Source organism: Opisthocomus hoazin, chromosome 5, assembly GCF_030867145.1.
Source record: "Opisthocomus hoazin isolate bOpiHoa1 chromosome 5, bOpiHoa1.hap1, whole genome shotgun sequence".
Classification (NCBI taxonomy): domain Eukaryota; kingdom Metazoa; phylum Chordata; class Aves; order Opisthocomiformes; family Opisthocomidae; genus Opisthocomus; species Opisthocomus hoazin.
Genome location: NC_134418.1, coordinates 6767852 through 6785102, shown reverse-complemented (window position 1 = coordinate 6785102; position 17251 = coordinate 6767852). Strand labels below are relative to the sequence as shown.

Here is a 17251-nt window from a genome sequence, read left to right as displayed (position 1 = left end):
ACTGGAACAGGCTGCCCAGGGAGGCTGTGGAGTCTCCTTCTCTGGAGATATTCAAGCCCCGCCTGGACAAGGTCCTGTGCAGCCTGCTCTGGGTGACCCTGCTTCGGCAGGGGGGTTGGACTAGATGACCCACAGAGGTCCCTTCCAACCCCTACCGTTCTGTGATTCTGCTGCAGCACTCCCTACCCTAACGCGGTTGCTGCTCATGGCTTTACAAATGCCTGTATCATTAGAGCTGTTTCTGTGCAAGAGAAGCAGTGGCCGGTTACGCTCTTTGCAAACAAAACGACCTCCCTGCAAGGACTTCTTCCTTTTATCTCCCTCAGTTGAGAGATGAAAGGGTAAATTTAGGCAGAGAGGAACCTGATAAGGTTCAACAAAGGCAAATGCAGGGTCCTGCACCTGGGGAGGAACAACCTCATGTACCAGTACAGGCTTGGGGTGGACCTGCTGGTAAGCAGCTGTGCGGAGAGGGACCTGGGTGTCCTAGTGGACAACAGGTTGACCATGAGCCGGCAGTGTGCCCTGGCTGCCAAGAAGTCCAATGGCATCCTGGGGTGCATCAAGAAGAGTGTGGCCAGTAGGTCAAGGGAGGTTCTCCTTCCCCTCTACGCTGCCCCAGTGAGGCCTCATCTGGAGTACTCTGTCCAGTTCTGGGCTCCCCAGTTCAAGAAAGATGAAGAGCTACTGGAGAGAGTCCAGCGGAGGGCTACGAGGATGAAGAGGGGACTGGAACATCTCTCCTACAAGGAGAGGCTGAGGGAGCTGGGCTTGTTCAGCCTGAAGAAGAGAAGGCTGCGAGGGGACCTAATATATACTTACAAATACCTGAAGGGTGGGTGTCAGGAGGATGGGGCCAAGCTCTTTTCAGTAGTGCCCAGCGACAGGACAAGGGGCAACGGGCACAAACTGAAGCAGAGGAAGTTCCATCTGAACGTGAGGAAGAACTTCTTCCCTCTGAGGGTGACGGAGCACTGGAACAGGCTGCCCAGGGAGCTTGTGGAGTCTCCTTCTCTCGAGATACTCAAGACCCGCCTGGACAAGGTCCTCTACAGCCTGGTGTAGGTGACCGTGCTTCGGCGGGAGGGTTGGACTAGATGACCCACAGAGGTCCCTTCCAACCCCGAACATTCTGTGATTCTGTGTAAATGGTGGTACCTGCTCCATCGTGTTGGTATGGAGATAGCCTCTGCACCATTTGCTGCTCAGAAGCCAGCTGGCTAAGGGGAGAAGAGCATCTTCACTTCCCAAAAGTGAATGAACAGAAGTGTTAAAACCTGAGTATGGTGGTGATAGCAGGGCTGTGGCCACCTTGTGCTTGTGGTAGCCCTTGTTCTCTGTTTCTTTACACCTTTCTGGTCTCTGGCTGTGGCTCGGTGATGATCTGTGGGAAGCTGGAGCACCCCATAATTAAATGCAACCAAAAGTACATTTGCAAACTGGCTACAAATTGCAGAGGCAGCATCAGATCTGATGTGTCTTAACATTTGAACAGCATTATCCAGGTGTTCTCGAACAGGATCATTTTTCTAGATGCATTTTAAGGCAAAGTGAGTAAGCCTGTGGCTGCGTGTAGCTTCCTCTTGCTCCTGTGGGTCTTCAGATGGCTGAAAATGCCACGCTGGTGATTGTGTTAGTGTAACAGTGGTGACTGGAGTGGTGTGAACGTCAGTGGGAGCTTTGGGAGCTGTTCCTCACTGTGGAGAGAGCTTCACCTGGGGGTGGCCGCATGTAGAAGACTTCCCAGAGGCTCCCTATGCAACACCACCCAGGCTGGACACCCCTCTCCAAACCTCTGACGGAGGCATTGGTGCCTCTTGGCGAACAAAACCTCGGAGCAGAGGATTCAAGTCATGGGGTGGCTCCGGTATTAACTGGCACGTGAACTCTTGTTCCCCAGGTGTGGTGGAGACCGGGCTCTTCATCAACATGGCAGAGGTGGTGTACTTTGGCATGGAGGACGGCTCGGTCAGCGTGCGGGAGAAGCAGCCTCGCTGAGGCCGGCGCGCCGCCTGCTCTGCTTCGCCTTCGGCCAGTTTGATTCAGCTGTCGTAACGGTGCCCACCTGACGTTTTGCCTTAACGAGCAGCGGTTATCGCAGAAGACAGAGGGGAAGTTGATCAGAATCCGCTGACGTGATACTGAATGTCTTTTTTTAAAAACAAACAAAAAATTATATTCTATTTCTATATATATATATTTTTACTTTACAGGAATGTTGTCTTTTTTTAAAGAATCATTTAAACAAATTGCTTTAACATTTTTATTTTATTTTCTAAGAAATACTTACCAAAAAGAATACTCCTTGTTTCATGTTTTTGGGTTTTTTTTTTTTCTTTTTTCCAACAAAACTTGAACCCTGCTGGTTGCTCATAGCGCTTAATGATTGAGATCAGAAATACAATCCTAACGCATCGTCCCTAACCACCCTGGCTGGGAGGGTGATGCACGTAACGGGAGCGCATCCAGTCGGGACCTGCTGATGCCTTATTTGGAACCTTTTTGGTTCAGTATTTTATGCCTTTTATTTTTCTATACCACTGTTTTTTAATAGTTCAGGATGTCTAGTTGTCCTCTGTGCACATGACAATTCTCTGAGCCTAGGGTGGTCTCTGCATCCCCCTGTCTGGGACATTAATAAGGGCCTTTTCTGGCCCTCTGTATGGAGGAGAAGCTCATCATTTGAGCCACCTTCTGCTCTCCGTTAATTCAGTACCTCTGATGAAAGCCCCTTCCTGTAGCTGGAGATGTTTGGGACTTCGTCCTCGTAAACCGAGAGCAGAACCCGGTCCTTGATGAAGTTTACAGAAGCATATTGGAGCAGCCTAGGGCAGCTTGGTATACTGTTCAGTGGCAAATTATTTCATTTGGAATGAAGGTTAATTATCACGCCTCGCAGCTGGTTGATTTGTGGAAGGATAGAGCAGAACACACAGGAGAACTGAGTCTTCCTGCCAAAATTTTCCACATGTAGCAGGAGAGAGACACTCGTTCAGTATCTTGTTCTCGGTGTGTAGGTGCTTTGCATGGTTCTGATGTCAAAATGCAAGCCCTCTCTTTGTGTTGTGGACACTGAAATAAAGAGCTGTTATACCAGATTTGGTGGTAATTTTGGTTCTTAAAGTAACCATTTTCTGGACAACGGGGCAGATCATCGTCAGACTCACTTCTGCCGTAGTTTCCCCCTTACGAGGGCCCTTCACCCCAGCCAAATTCACCCTTCTGCATTTGATTTCTTTTTGCTTAAGGTAAAGACATTATTTTAAATTAACTGGATTATCTAATCAACACTTGTTAGCTGCAGTACTTGCCTGGAGACCATCTTAAATTTGTATGTCTAAAACTTGTGCATCTAAAAAACTTGTGCGTCTAAATACAGCTCCTTTTTTTACAAAAAATGAGCTACTTCTACACCTTTAAATCTTTCCCTTTCTGCACATCTGTTAATTCTGAAGCACTTGTAGTGAGCACACTGGCTGCCCTCCAGCCAACAACTTGCTAGAAACACTGGAATATCTCTTCCCACAAAGCGATTTGCAAAACCCTGGTTCTTGCCGTGGGCTGTTTTCAGACGCGTCTTGGGCTCCTAATGTAATCCTAGATAAACAGAGAGCAATCGAGCAGAGCTTTGTGCCCAAGCGCCTTCTCCTTCTCGCTCAGCGTGCTTCTGGAAACGAGATTAGCAGGAGTGAATGTTGCTGTTGACTTGCCTCTCTCTCTCTGAAATCAAACAGCTCCTTCTCAAAAAGCCAATAAAACCATTACCGCACCATTACTTTCTGGCCCTGGACCAGATGTGATCTCATTCAGCTTTGTGCTTAGCAGGGGTTACATCGCAGCCTGAAGGCAGCAGGTCTGATTCCTGAGCTTTCTCCTGAGCTTTCTCTGGGTGCTTGGGGTGCAGGTAGCGCTGGTGAGGGCTTCGAGCGGGTCTTGGGCTGTGGGTTATGGGTATGGAGTTCACTGTACTACAGAGGTGGAACTAAAATCTCTGGATGGAATTAAAACCCCTGAAGTGCTGGAGAAAATTTGTTGTCTGAACCAGTTCTGGAGGCTTTGTGCAGATTTCTGGGGTGCATTTGTGCAGGTATCCTGGGGTGCAATAAGAGGAGTGTGGCCAGCAGGTCGAGGGAGATTCTCCTCCCCCTCTGCTCTGCCCTAGTGAGGCCCCATCTGGAGTCCTGTGTCCAGTTCTGGGCTCCCCAATTCAAGAAAGATGAGGAGCTACTGGAGAGAGTCCTGCAGAGGGCTACGAGGATGGTGAGCGGACTGGAGCATCTCTCCTACGAGGAGAGGCTGAGGGAGCTGGGCTTGTTCAGCCTGAAGAAGAGAAGGCTGAGATGGGACCTTAGAAATGCTTATAAATATCTGCAGGGTGGGTGTCAGGAGGATGGGGCCAGACTCTTTTCAGTGGTGCCCAGCCACAGGACAAGGGGCAACGGGCACAAACTGAAGCAGTTGGACATGATGATCTTAGAGGTCTTTGCCAACCTTAATAATTCTATGATTCTATAGGAAGTTCCAGCTGAAGATGAGGAAGAACTTCTTCACTCTGAGGGTGACAGAGCCCTGGAACAGGTTGCCCAGGGGGCTTGTGGAGTCTCCATCTCTGGAGATACTCAAAACCCATGTGGACGAGGTCCTGTGCAGCCTGCTCTAGGTGACCTTGCTCTGGGGACTAGATGGACTAGATGATCTCCAGGGGTCCCTTCCAGCTCTTACCCTTCTGTGATTTCCTTCGTGCAAACTGCCCCGGCTCAGATTTTCAGAGTGAGTAGATGGATTTTTGAGTTAAGGGTCTCTTAAGAAAGGTCTGGTCCTTTCCCTCAGAGGCTGCCGGGCTCACCAACCTGTCATGACCATCCACATCTTCATCTACCAGCATGTGTGGGGCACACTGAGAGATGGTGCAGGGAGTCCGTCTCCTCCCAGCATGGCTTTGCCGTGCCATGGCTCTGCCCTGTCACCGACACAGCCTGCTTATGCTGATGCTTAGCTGCCTAGCCATGAGTGTGTTTGATGAAAATTAAGTCTACAGGCAGCAGAGCTATTTCTAGTCCCTCATCCTTGCTTTTCTAGACCATCTCCATTGTCATTATGTTGGGTTTTTTTTGAGAGATAACGGTTTACAGGTGAGCATGCCATGGTAGATGAGGGCAGGCACTGCAGGTACCCACGACTTCCCTGGGCAGGGACAGTTCAGCTGTGGCCACACCGGTGAGCTGCTCCCAACAGCTCTTTGGCTTGAGTTTGATGAATTTGATATTAACACCTTGGCTGGTTTGCACTGTGGCGTTGTGGACTGTGACTGGAAAGTGTTTGGACTTTGATTTCTCAAGGTGCTCTTCAAAAGAGCCTTAGGAAGCCTTCAGGAATGACGCTGCCACGTCAGTCCCACCCTGCTCCCTTGCAGCTTGGGAAGAAGAGCAGGGACATATTTTTAGAAGATAGCATTGGGGAAAAAAAAAAAGAAAGCAGATGGAAGGAGGTGTCCTTTTAAAGCCCGAGGCAGGATGGCTGTGGCTACTGAGGAAGCATTGCCGCGGCGGGGCCTGTTACCCGACGCTGACCACGGCGCGACGACGCGGTCCTTCCCCGGCACGCAAAGCCTGCGTCGCCTTTTGGAGCATGCGCAGCGGGTAATGCACCACCGATTCACCGCTACCACTGAATTATGGATTAACTCGGCCCTGGAGAACACAAACGTTTCAAGAAAGAGCTACAGCAGCACTGAAATTAATGAGCAAGAGGGCTAATGAAACACTAATCCCATTCCAAAAAAATAAGCAATATAAATACAGTAAAAGTGCTTCGGATTCAATTAAATTAAGCTTTGGTTAATAGGTTAAATAATTAAGCAGAATTAATTAAACGAAGTAGAAAGAAATTAAGTGTTTAGTTAAAGTAAATCACTGTGCTCCATATTATACAGCAACTATGACCGTCTGTGGGGTTTTTATTATTGTCACTGTAGGACAGGATTTATGATCTGACTTAATTATTGTTCTGAGAAATGTGACATAAAAAGAAATGAAAATAATTAAACAGGCAGCATAGAGATGTGTGCTCTATGTATTAAACCAAATGATTATAGCCAAAGTGATAAGGAGAAAATAAGCATATTATAACCAGTGATAAAAATTAGTTGTAGTGAGTATTAGTAAGCTGTAACAAGTATTAATATCCTTTAAACATAAAGCCAGATCCATTTTGTAGCCAGGTGGCTTTAGCCGAATATTGTGTAGTGACGTTGGCTTTGGTCCAGCTGCACCAGGAAAGGAGTCAAACAAGGAAAGAAGTCTTCATTTTCAAAGTGATTTTTCAAATTTATCAAGCCTTGTGAATCCTCCAAAATTTCTCTGCAGTTTTTTACTCAGTGCATCAGCAAAAAGGTGATGCACTTCAGCTTTAAGATGAACTTAAAGAGCTATAAGCTGCCGTTTTTTTGTACCTAAAACTTCTAAAGTTTATTCATTTCCCCTTCCAGTATTTAACGGGAGTTGTATCGTGCCTGTATTTCCTAAGCCCATCAGGACTGAAGAGTTAAAAAGCCCCTGTATAATTATGGAACCTGACAGACTCGCTATTTCAGTATCTTGACTCTGGCGTGGGATTTGTCTCCTGACAGGGCACTACAAATTGCCCTGAAATTCCCTGATGAAAATTTTTCTGTAGAAGAGTCTTTGTAACATCATCTCTGTAGGAAAACTGATACCAGATATTTATTGTTTTCAGTTCAGTGGGCTTTTCTTTTTGTATTTTCACAGCTGCTGACACAAACATCTTTCGAACTTCCTTAATTGCACTTACAGCCTTGTGAAAATCATGTCAGGTCATGGATGTAAATGTAGGGAGCAAAACAGTAAAGAAAGGGTCAGTGACTTGGGTTTGACTATGAGAAATTACATAAACTACTTTTTTTAGTGAAAAAAAGGGAAGACTTTGTACAAGAATGTCTTTGTGTAAGGCAAGTTTTCTAACATAAATCATCAGTCATGTTGGAAAGTTAAATGCTGCTGCTGATTTATGTTTTTTCTGGAAGTCAGGAGCAGAAAGATGAAATTCAGTGGCAGAAAAAAAGTGACTGTGAAGACAACCATCTCATACCTGTAAACCTCCCTACACTTTAATATCTAAGTTCACTTGGGGTGTTGAATTAGGAATATTCTTAATCACCCTAAATCCAAAATTCATCTCATGCTGTATTGTTAAAAATATGTGCATATAAATTTGATCATGCAAAAAAAACCCCACAGAAGCTGAAGTGCCTGCTAACTGGAATGGTCCTTTTATTGTGCACCAAACACTGAATTCCCTCGTGGTGGTCTTCTAATGCAGGATTAATTAAAATAAAACCTAACATCAAGTATCCTTTCTACTTACATCTTCGTCTCACAGGTTTGTGTAATTTCTTACTGAAGCTATTACTGGAATGACTTATAGATCAAAATCATTAATTAAACATTAATTCTTTTAAAACCTTTTCAAAGCCTTAATTTCAGTAACTTGCAGGTTATTTGCCTGCCACAGTGCACTGTCTTCTTGTAATCAGTATTTAATAACCTGTACAGTTTAATGCCAACGTAATGTATTTGGCAGTGACAAATTAAACTGAAAAACCCCGCTGTAAATCTAGACGGTACGCTGTGATGCTGTTCGTACTATTTTCGTTCCTTACTGAAAAAAAGACAGGCTTGCCTTCCTCTAATCCTTACATGAGTGTTGTTTTTCGAAGGGGAGATTATAATTCTTTTCTTTACTTTTATATGTAGCTTAGTGAGGGCTAGTCCAGATCAGTGAAGGGTCAAATCCAACCGCTCGTAACTGTTGTACCAAAATCTTGTGTAACTGAAGAGGAAGCAGATGCTCACCGTTTCTCTCTATGGAGCTGGTGACGTGGCTTCAGGATATGATCCACTACGTGAGCACCTTGGGAAAACTCAGCCACTTTGCTGCAGACCACCACTTAAAGGCTTCTCCGCAGGTCACTTGTGTGCAGAAGGCTCCTGTGGTCGTGGTTTATTTGAGAGCTCGAGCAACATGTGTTGACTCTTGACAGGGTGTTGAGGTCTGCACTCCATGTTTTTGCTGAGTCTCTACATTTTTGCTGTGCATTTGCTGATGTGATGAGCCCTGGCTATCAACCTACAGCCTTTTCAAGTGTGCCATGACTCAAGTGCCCTCCCTGGGCTCTCTTGGGCAGGAGGCTCCCCAACAGCCCGTGACTACTACAGCTCCCTCACCTGATCTTTGGAAGCTTGGCAAGGGGTTGCTGTGGAGCAGGAGATATTATTGTACAGAGGTCCATGTCTTATGGATCTACTGAGGTTTGGGAGGGATACCTGGGCTGGAAGGATTCACCCCAGAACTATCCACCCTTCTGTGCTCCTGCAATGACCTGGACAAATGCCCACCAGGGAACTGGTGGCATGAGTGTCTCCAGTGGCCCATAGTTAACAGTGTTTCTCTATATGTGGTAGTGAAGTCAAAATCATAGAATCATCAAATCACAGAATGGTTTGGGTTAGAAGCGACCTTAAAGATCATCTAGTTCCAACCCCCTGCCATGGGCAGGGACACCTTCCACTAGATGGCACCGGCTTCACCATAAACAGCACGAGGTCCCCAAGGATGGGGGTTTTGTATTTGGGTCCGTCTTCTGTAACCCAGCCCATCGTGCCTTCAGCATGGTGACTAGCAGTAGCTGGAGGAAAAGAAGCATGGCTGTGGCCAGCCAAGCCTACTACAACTGTATCTTTGGATGCGGGGACTCATCCTAGGAACCCAGGGCAGGATCCTCAACAAAATCATTGCCCTGATCCAAGATTTTGGCAGTGTTGCTTGTATACGTCTGGATGGCACAGATAGGTCCAGCTCTGTGCACTGAATTTGGAACAAGGCATTGGTCATCCTGCCAGGGATGGAGCCTGTTCCTACTGGAGGGCAACGGATGGATTAAAGGAAGTGAACGGCTTCTACAGATCCTTTAGCTATTAATATCTCATCAACGGTGACCTTTCTACCTGGGTTTTAAACAAAGAAAAGCTTATCCTGGAAAACAAATTGAGGGACAGTAATTGGGAATACAGAGAATTGTCTCTGTAGTTATTGGTTAACTGATATGCAAACAGTTTTAATGAGGAAAGAGTAACGTTGGCAGGTATCTGCAGAGAATCCACTTGAGTTTTACTTTGCTGGAATATTTGAAACTCAAGGTGGCATTTGGGCGTTTGTGCTAGCTGGGAAAGCAGAGCAGTACAGCCAGTGCAAAAGGTGCTTCACAAATTATTTTGTTTTGAATGTTGTGTTATAAAACTGATTAATCCCTTCTTTACTTAGCCATATCTCTTGGGTATCGGAAGGGAACGGTATCAGACAGTTTTATGTGGGACTGGAGAGATGACTTTTTAGCAAAAAAAGTTTGTTTTTCAACTTGAAGAGAAATGAGCGTTTCAGAGGAACTAGATCGCTCTCAGTGTTGTGTTTCTCTGTGACAGCCATTGCTGTAACTCATAATCCATGAGGCTCTGCCTGCGGTGAAGCCCCTGCTGCAGTATTTTCTGCGTGCATCCCTAGTAACTACAGAACCAGTACTCCACAAAGGGCCTCCTTACTCCTCCACCGCCTCGCAGCACCCCTTTCCTCCAGGATAGAAAAATTGCTGAAGACCATTACAAAATTCACTTTTAATCCACAGGTTTGTTTTATGGGGGATGCATCTTCTAGTGCAGATATCCCTCATTCTGGTTATCCCATGAAAGCGGGTAGCTCCATGCTCCCCAGCCCAGCTGCCGCCTCCTTTCTTCACCCAGCCCACATGGACACAGCTCATGGGACACGTTGGGTTGACGTGTTGCTACCTCTGATGCCCATAGTGCTTGGTTTCCAGTTCCTCGGATGCTCAGCCTGACCGACACTGTTGCGTCACCAGCATCTGGGTTGGCCAAGGGCTGTGTCTTCCCAGCACTATGGACTTTTTATAGCCTATAAAGCAAGTCGGCATTAAAGTTTTACCAGATTGAACACCCTCAGTTGTAGAAACATCATTAGAAAAATCTCCTCTGCTCGCAGGATTGTTTAGCTGGAAGTGCCAGCAATGTTCTGCCACGTGTATTAGTCAAAATCACATCAAAACATTATTCAGACGTTTGGTATTTTTTAATCTATCTTGCCTGGGAAATTGCTTCCCTTTATCATTTTCTCAACTGAATTAGTTTTGGGTCCTGTAAAAAAAGATAGAAAAGGTATGAAGTTTCTTTTCTGGAAGTCAAATGGATGTGTTTTTAAGCTCCCAGACAGGCAGCATTTCACATGGGGGATCATATGCCATTTCTAGATGCGTTTTGTGTTTTAACACAGCTTTTATACTCAGCTTCATAAAAGGATTGCAGTCACTAAGTGCTTAATGTGAGTTCTTGTAGCTTATTTCAATCATCCAGATTGGGAACATTTTGATTGTAAAGGAACAAATGAGCTACCTTTTGATCAATGACCACTTAGAAAACTTGAACATTTCTGGATTAAATAATACTCAATGTTCCAAACTGAATATCCAGTAAATGAGAGGGAAAAGAAACCTGATATCTTTCTAGTCTTCATTTGACTAATTTAAGAGCAATATGTAAGATACAACCAGTGTGAGAGAGAGTCCACGTTATGCAGTTACTCTGCGGTGGATGGCTGCTTTTTCCAAGAAAAATTCACTGGAGAAATTCGTGTCCCAAGGCCTGTATTTACTGCTTGAGAAGTAAGTTAGATATTTTAGGGATGTCATTATTTACAGGATCAATATTGCTATTTAGCCAGACGGCTGGCCAAGCACGGACAAATATTGTCTGCTAAAATACATTTATCCGTCTATTGATCTATCTCTGCACCCATTTTGCTGATCAAATACACAGTTATAGCAGGACCAGGAGCAACTTATTCCTAGTTTTACTGCATCAGTAATAGGATTTGTCTCAGATAAATTCCCACTCAAAAGCAACGTGAAGCAGTTAGCTTGAGGAAATGTGGAGTCCCGTGGAAAGAGCCAAATGGATCCACCCCATCTATTTTAGGCTGGACCCATCACCTCCTGGAAGTGCCCACCCCAGATAAATGCAACCCACATCCCCTCCTGCCTCCCAGTCTCTCAACGTCAGAGAACCATGATGACACTTTAGCAAAGCATTACATTACTTAAAGCGGAAAATGCAATTTTGGTAGGGATGGGTCCAAGTGAAAAGGATGGATACAAAATTCTCCTGAATTCAGAATATTCAATGGAGGATGCAAAAATATTTTTTCAGATCTACTCCAGAAAATATGTAGAGTACTTCATGTCAGCCCAAGCTGTTGCTTACTTGATAGGAAAGTGTGATCTAGTAAAAGGCTTATACTGATCAGAGAGCGATGACCCACAGTTCCTCACCTCCACGTGAAGCAGGAACAACTCCAGTGAGACAGGTGAAGCTAATGAACAACAAATCAGTGTTAGCTAGAAACGTCTCCAAAGATGGAGAAGGAAGATGTTTTGAAATTTTGAGTGAAATGTGGTTTTAAAAATCTATGCGATTCATAGAAACCCCCATGATGCAACACATTTATGGGGCTTGTTCTACACCGAGGGGAGGATACGGAGATTCATGAGCTGGAAGGTCCCACGAAACCTCGGTGGGAGCAGGGAGCACTTTCTGGGAACCAGCCAGGGCACGGCAGAAACGCGATAGCTGATTTTTGCAGAGTAAGACCGAGAACAACACACTCAAATTTATGTTATTGAACTCCCCGTCAGATGGATGGTGAAACGTGGCTGTGCTGGGGATGGGGCTGCTGGCCAGGCAGCCGGTCACTCCCTGCATCCAGCGCTTGCCACTGCATCAACCCTGCCATCATCTTCACCACCCTGAAGGTGTCATTTAACGCACTCAGATGCCAGCAGCCGGGTTGCTAAAGAGCATTGCTGGGTCGTGACCAAACCTGACCAGCCATGGGGTTGTTTGTGATATGGTTGCAAGAAGACCGAAGAGGTGAGGGCTCTCAGTTGTCACCTGGCAATACTAGTTGTCACCCCTGTTGATAAACGGATGGTTTGAAACCATCCTGTTTTTCTGGAAACACACAAGGACTCTCCAGACGAATACATGTGATGCTTGGGGATGTCCGTTCATGCAGTGGACGCAAAATACACAATGAACCTTGGGTGTCTTGAAGATGATCACCTAGGGCGTCTCTGAGACAGCTCCATCCCTCCACACCCTGAGGACGAGGTCGTCCAGGTGGCACAGCTCGAGCAGTATGAAGAAGGGAGGAAGCCTGCCTGGGTCTCACACAGTGCTTCTCCAGGCTGACATGGGGCAGGAGATGGGCTACATGTATAGCGAGGATTGTTCATGTTTTCATCTAGGAACTGCTAGACTGACTTAGCAAAACTGGGTACGTACTGAGGATAGGAGGGGGGAAAAAGTTTCCTTTTCTCCTTTTCTCTTTTCTTTTCTTTTCTTTTCTTTTCTTTTCTTTTCTTTTCTTTTCTTTTCTTTTCTTTTCTTTTCTTTTCTTTTCTTTTCTTTTCTTTTCTTTTCTTTTCTTTTCTTTTCTTTTCTTTTCTTTTCTTTTCTTTTCTTTTCTTTTCTTTTCTTTTCTTCTTTTCTTTGCTTCTCTTCGCTTCTCTTCTTCTCTTCTCTTCTCCTTTCCCCTTCCCCTTCCCCTTCCCCTTCCCCTTCCCCTTCCCCTTCCCCTTCCTTTTCCTTTTCCTTTTCCATTCTACATATCCACCCTGGGGTAAATTATAGGCTGAGTTTCTTTCCCCTCTGCACATGAAGGGCAGTTGGCACCAGGCTTGGGTGAGCTGTGATTTGGTATTATCTCAAAAGCAAGCATCACTGAGCCTAACAAAAATGCTCATTTAGCAAAGCGTGTAAGCATGAGTAGACCTATTGGCCTCCGTGGGTTTTAGTCTGCATCTGAAGCCAGACAGACAAAAAAAGCATTACTTTAAAGTGTGGAAGAGGCATTTGACTAAAGCAGCTGTCGTAAATGATCTCATAACAGGCAAGTCGTGCAAATTAGGTGAATGTAGACAACCAGGGTGGGAACCATCTGGCCAAGCTTCGAGATGGGTGAGGCAGTTCAGACACCTTTGTGCCACCCTGGATTCATGTTACAATCCATCAGTGGAGAGCTGTGGGCCACCTCCTCCCCTGTGATCCATCTCCTAACCCGTGGTCCTCCTCCTCCTCTGCAGTCCACCTCCTCCTCTGGAGTCCACCTCCTCTGCAATCCACCCCAGCATGGAGGAAGCAGAGCCAGCATGGCAGAAGGCCAGTGTGGATGAGAAGGGGACACTGGACTGACCTCGAAAGCAGCAGGTAGGAGATGGACGTGAGGAACTAAAGACACAGGGAATACACAGGCATTGCTCCAGCTTGTGGGGAAAAAGGATGGATATCCAATGAGCACACAGATCGGTCCCTGCAGCTAGGACCTTTGCCCTCCTGCACTCTCCAATGATGCGTTCAAGGTCTCCTCTGTGGCTACGTGTGTGCCTTTTCACATGTTAGAATTTACTTGTCATCTTTGACTAATTAAGACTTTTAAGATGATGACTATCTGAGATCAGATTACAACCCTAGCTCTCCTTTATACAACTGTTTCTTCAAAGTGTTTGGTCATAAGGATGATGTAAATAACTGAGAAATTGGCCATTTTGAAACTTCTCTTGTGAATGTCTTTATGTGTATCACTGTAGAAGGTATGATTTTCTGATTGCTGTACATGTATCTCCAATAAAAATCATATTTTGTCACCTGCAGATGTACGATGAGCAGCATTTCACTGTGGCCTTCTCTGGGACTTGGGCTCATGTAATCCTAAACCTGTAAATAATCCCAGTGATTTTCAATATTGCAAATATTTCTGTTTGACAGTAAATGTCCCTGGGTGTTTCAGTGGAGTGTGAGAGCAGACAGCTAATAATCCCCTGCAGTACCCCCTGAAGTGGTGCAACCAAGCGGAAACCCCACTGAGCCAAAAAATGCCCCTTGTTCAGGAAAAGCACTCTGCGCCTGCGTGCTTCTGATGTCCCGTGGTGGGATACCTCCGAGCTGTGGGAGAGCTGTGGGTGGGAGAGCCTCCAGTGGATTTCCTCCATTACCCACTGGAGGTCCGATCCACAGCACATTCAAGCTAAAAGTGCCATTTATTTCTGTGGGATCTTTAATCCCTTTCCCATTAAAAGCACTCTGCTTTTACAAAAGGACATTCAGGATATGAATGAATTTAGCTGAAGAATTTAAGTGGTGGGACACAGAGTTCCTGGACTTTTCCATTTCTTCTCCATTTTAGGGATGAAGTTAAACCAGCTTTTTCCTTGGCTTAATCATTGCCTTGGATGCAGAGTACCAGCAGCCAGATGAATCAAGCCCGAAAGACCATCCTGGTGTGTACACTAGGCTGGATGCTGATAGCCAGTGTGTGGGACGCAATGCGGAAAGCTTATAGCAGGTCTGTACGGGTGGCACGGAATAGAATCATTAAGGTTGGAAAAGACCTCTGAGATCATCAAGTCCAACCGTCAACTCAACACCACCACGCCTGCTAAACCATGTCCTGAAGTGCCACATCTACACATTTTTTGAACACATCCAGGGATGGCGACTCAACCACCTCCCTGGGCAGTGTGGCAATGCACAGGTGTGAGCTGTGCACGTCTGGTTTGCACGAAAATTCGTCAGCACTGGGCTGGAGAGGAGATGCCTGCGGATATAGTAGTTACATTCGTTATCCCGGCAGATATGTGGGAGTTTCCCCGCTCTGTGTGGAAACAGCAGTGGGAATTAACACTGCTCAGCCCCAGGCTGTCTAAAATGAACCCAGTACAAAGCAGCCGGTCCGTGCTGTGAAGCGACACGTGCAGCGGTGCTGGGCAGGGATGCGAGGCTCCAGTCGTCGTTTGTCGAGAACACAGATGTGACGCTGTGGAAATGATGGGAAGTAGAAATTGCACAAGGCTGGTGTATGTGGTACAAATTCAGCACTGCGAGAACACCCCCACCGAACATGTCCACTGCTTTTTGTCACGTGCAGTTTGTTGTGACCACCACTTTTGTCTTATTTTTTTCTTTTTTGTTTTTAAATTGTATTTAGTCTTTATTTTTTACCTTGAGGGAATGCTTTAATAGCAATTTCACAGGAATTTAGTTTGGTTTTGTTTGTAATAAATTTCGTCATTGGAGTGAAAAAGGAATCCACAGGAGCAATTACTGGTCATGACAGAGTGAATAAATGAACTAATTATCTTCAGCTTTGTTACTATTTTCATGTGCATAATGATGGCACGGGCTGGTATGCTGACTACAGTGTGTTTAGAGGAGGAAGAAAAATTCTCTAAAGGCTTGTGGGAGATAATTAGTTTGAACCTCCCTCCGAAAAGGGTGTATTTTTCTTTTGTGGTCACCTCAGTGCTAAGTTCTGAAGATCACAGAATCATAGAATCATAGAATGGTTTGGGTTGGAGGGGACCTTAAAGATCATCTGGTTCCAACCCCCCTGCCATGAGCAGGGACCCCTTCCACCAGCCCAGGTTGCTCAGAGCTCCATCCAGCCTGGCCTTGAACCCTGCCAGGGAGGGGGCAGCCACAGCTTCTTTGGGCAGCCTGGGCCAGTGCCTCACCACCCTCGTGGTGAAGAATTTCTTCCTAATATCTAATCTCAATCTGCCCTCTTTTAGTTTACAGCCGTTCCCCCTTGTCCTATCACTACACACCCTTATGAAAAGATGAACAGGTTCCTACAGATGACATCAGAGGAGACAGAAATCAGACCACCCTGGGGAGGGCAGAAGAATATTCTTCCCCTGACCTTCACACGGGCTAACGCAACTGTACTCGCTCCTTCATGTTGCAATCATTTGCCTCTCTGCCACAAGCTGCTAAACCAGGGCTCTGCAGCAGTTTGGCACTATATTTAGCTCCCTTTGAAAAAAAATGCCCTGAGTTTGTCTTAATTATGTTCAGCTGATGTTATTGTTATTTCTTAACCATTTCAGTAGGAGGAGGCAGATCTTCATGAGTTCCAGGACCAACAAGCATCAATAGCCACAGCATCACCACAAATACCGTGCACTCACTCTACAGAAAGCATAGAAAAGTTACTGCCAACACCATGCTTAGTTGCATGGTCCTTAGTTTTTGCTCTTCAGCTAAACCTGCAAGCGTTCTTCTCCAGCCAAGGCTGTTCAGTAAAAGAAAGCCAAACGGTGAGGCAGTCATGACATCTAGTGGTACTTGTGGCTATTTCAGTACAGAGACAAATACATACTACAAATATGACCATGTATATATAAGACCAAAAGGACAAGCCTTCATGACCAGCCTGCACTTTTCCTCTACGATGGGGCTGCAGGAAAAAAAATTTCATCATTTTAGTCATGTGGTGACTGTACTTCCCATAGAAGAGTAGGGGTGGGCAGCCAGCCGTTGCTTTTCTCCACTGCAACTGAGTTTGAAAGCTTTCCCAGAATATAAGAATAGAAGAAATTGCTTTGAAAGAGAGATTTGAATGTCATTAGTTCTGTGGGATTTCACCAGTGCCAAGGCAACTTTCGGGATGAACAGAAAAATATATTACACAATGTTAAAAATAGGTATATTTAGTGAAAGCTGATTCTGTGTGCATGTGTGTGATGTAAGTGATGAAGATGTGATTGCAGTTTTTAAGGATATAAAGCCAGGCAGAGATCTCACAGAGACCACGAGGTCTCAGGTGCTGCAGCTGGAGCGACTTCACTGCTGGTGCTCCAAATCTAAGTGCAAATACGTGAAATGAGGATTAGCCCCTGCATATTTAGTTTAGACATTTAGTCTACCTTTTGTAGACATTTGATTTTAAGAACTAATCCCAAAGCAAAGAATTTCAGTAGAATACTAACTTGGTCCTGCGGAGCTTTGCAGAGTGAAATTGCTGAATCAGCAAGGTTTCAGCGAAAGGAAAAACCTCAAAGAAAAATCTTCACTTTAGAAAGAAGCTGGCTACTTTTTTGTCATCAGTTATTTTTGCAAGGACAAAGGTGACTTCAGCACAAAAAAACTTCCAACTTGAGCAAAATCCTTTTTTCTTTCGGTGCAAGATAAATCCTACTATGGGATAAATCTATACTTGTATTTCATTCTGACATTGTTAAGCCTCCAGAAAAAAGGACAGAAGTTCTACTCATCACCAATTCCACAATGCCTAAAAACAAACACAACTGTGGCATGAAAAAGTTCAACAG

The 17251-nt window shown here is 45.3% G+C and overlaps 1 protein-coding gene across 2 annotated transcripts in view; it reads left to right on the top strand.

Annotated features, from left to right (window-relative positions):
• The window catches only part of RPIA (ribose 5-phosphate isomerase A), a 30634-nt gene extending 15387 nt beyond the window's left edge, over positions 1 to 15247 (top strand). The window contains exons 9-10 of one of the 2 annotated variants that reach the window (XM_075420294.1): positions 13226 to 13349; positions 14326 to 15247. In XM_075420294.1, the coding sequence (XP_075276409.1) occupies positions 13226 to 13349; positions 14326 to 14359 (158 nt within the window). In that variant the 3' untranslated portion in view covers positions 14360 to 15247. Of the gene's footprint in view, positions 1 to 1900; positions 3099 to 13225; positions 13350 to 14325 lie in introns of those variants that run through there. The other variant, XM_075420295.1, reaches the window with a different exon arrangement.
• The last annotated feature ends 2004 nt before the right edge of the window (positions 15248 to 17251 follow it).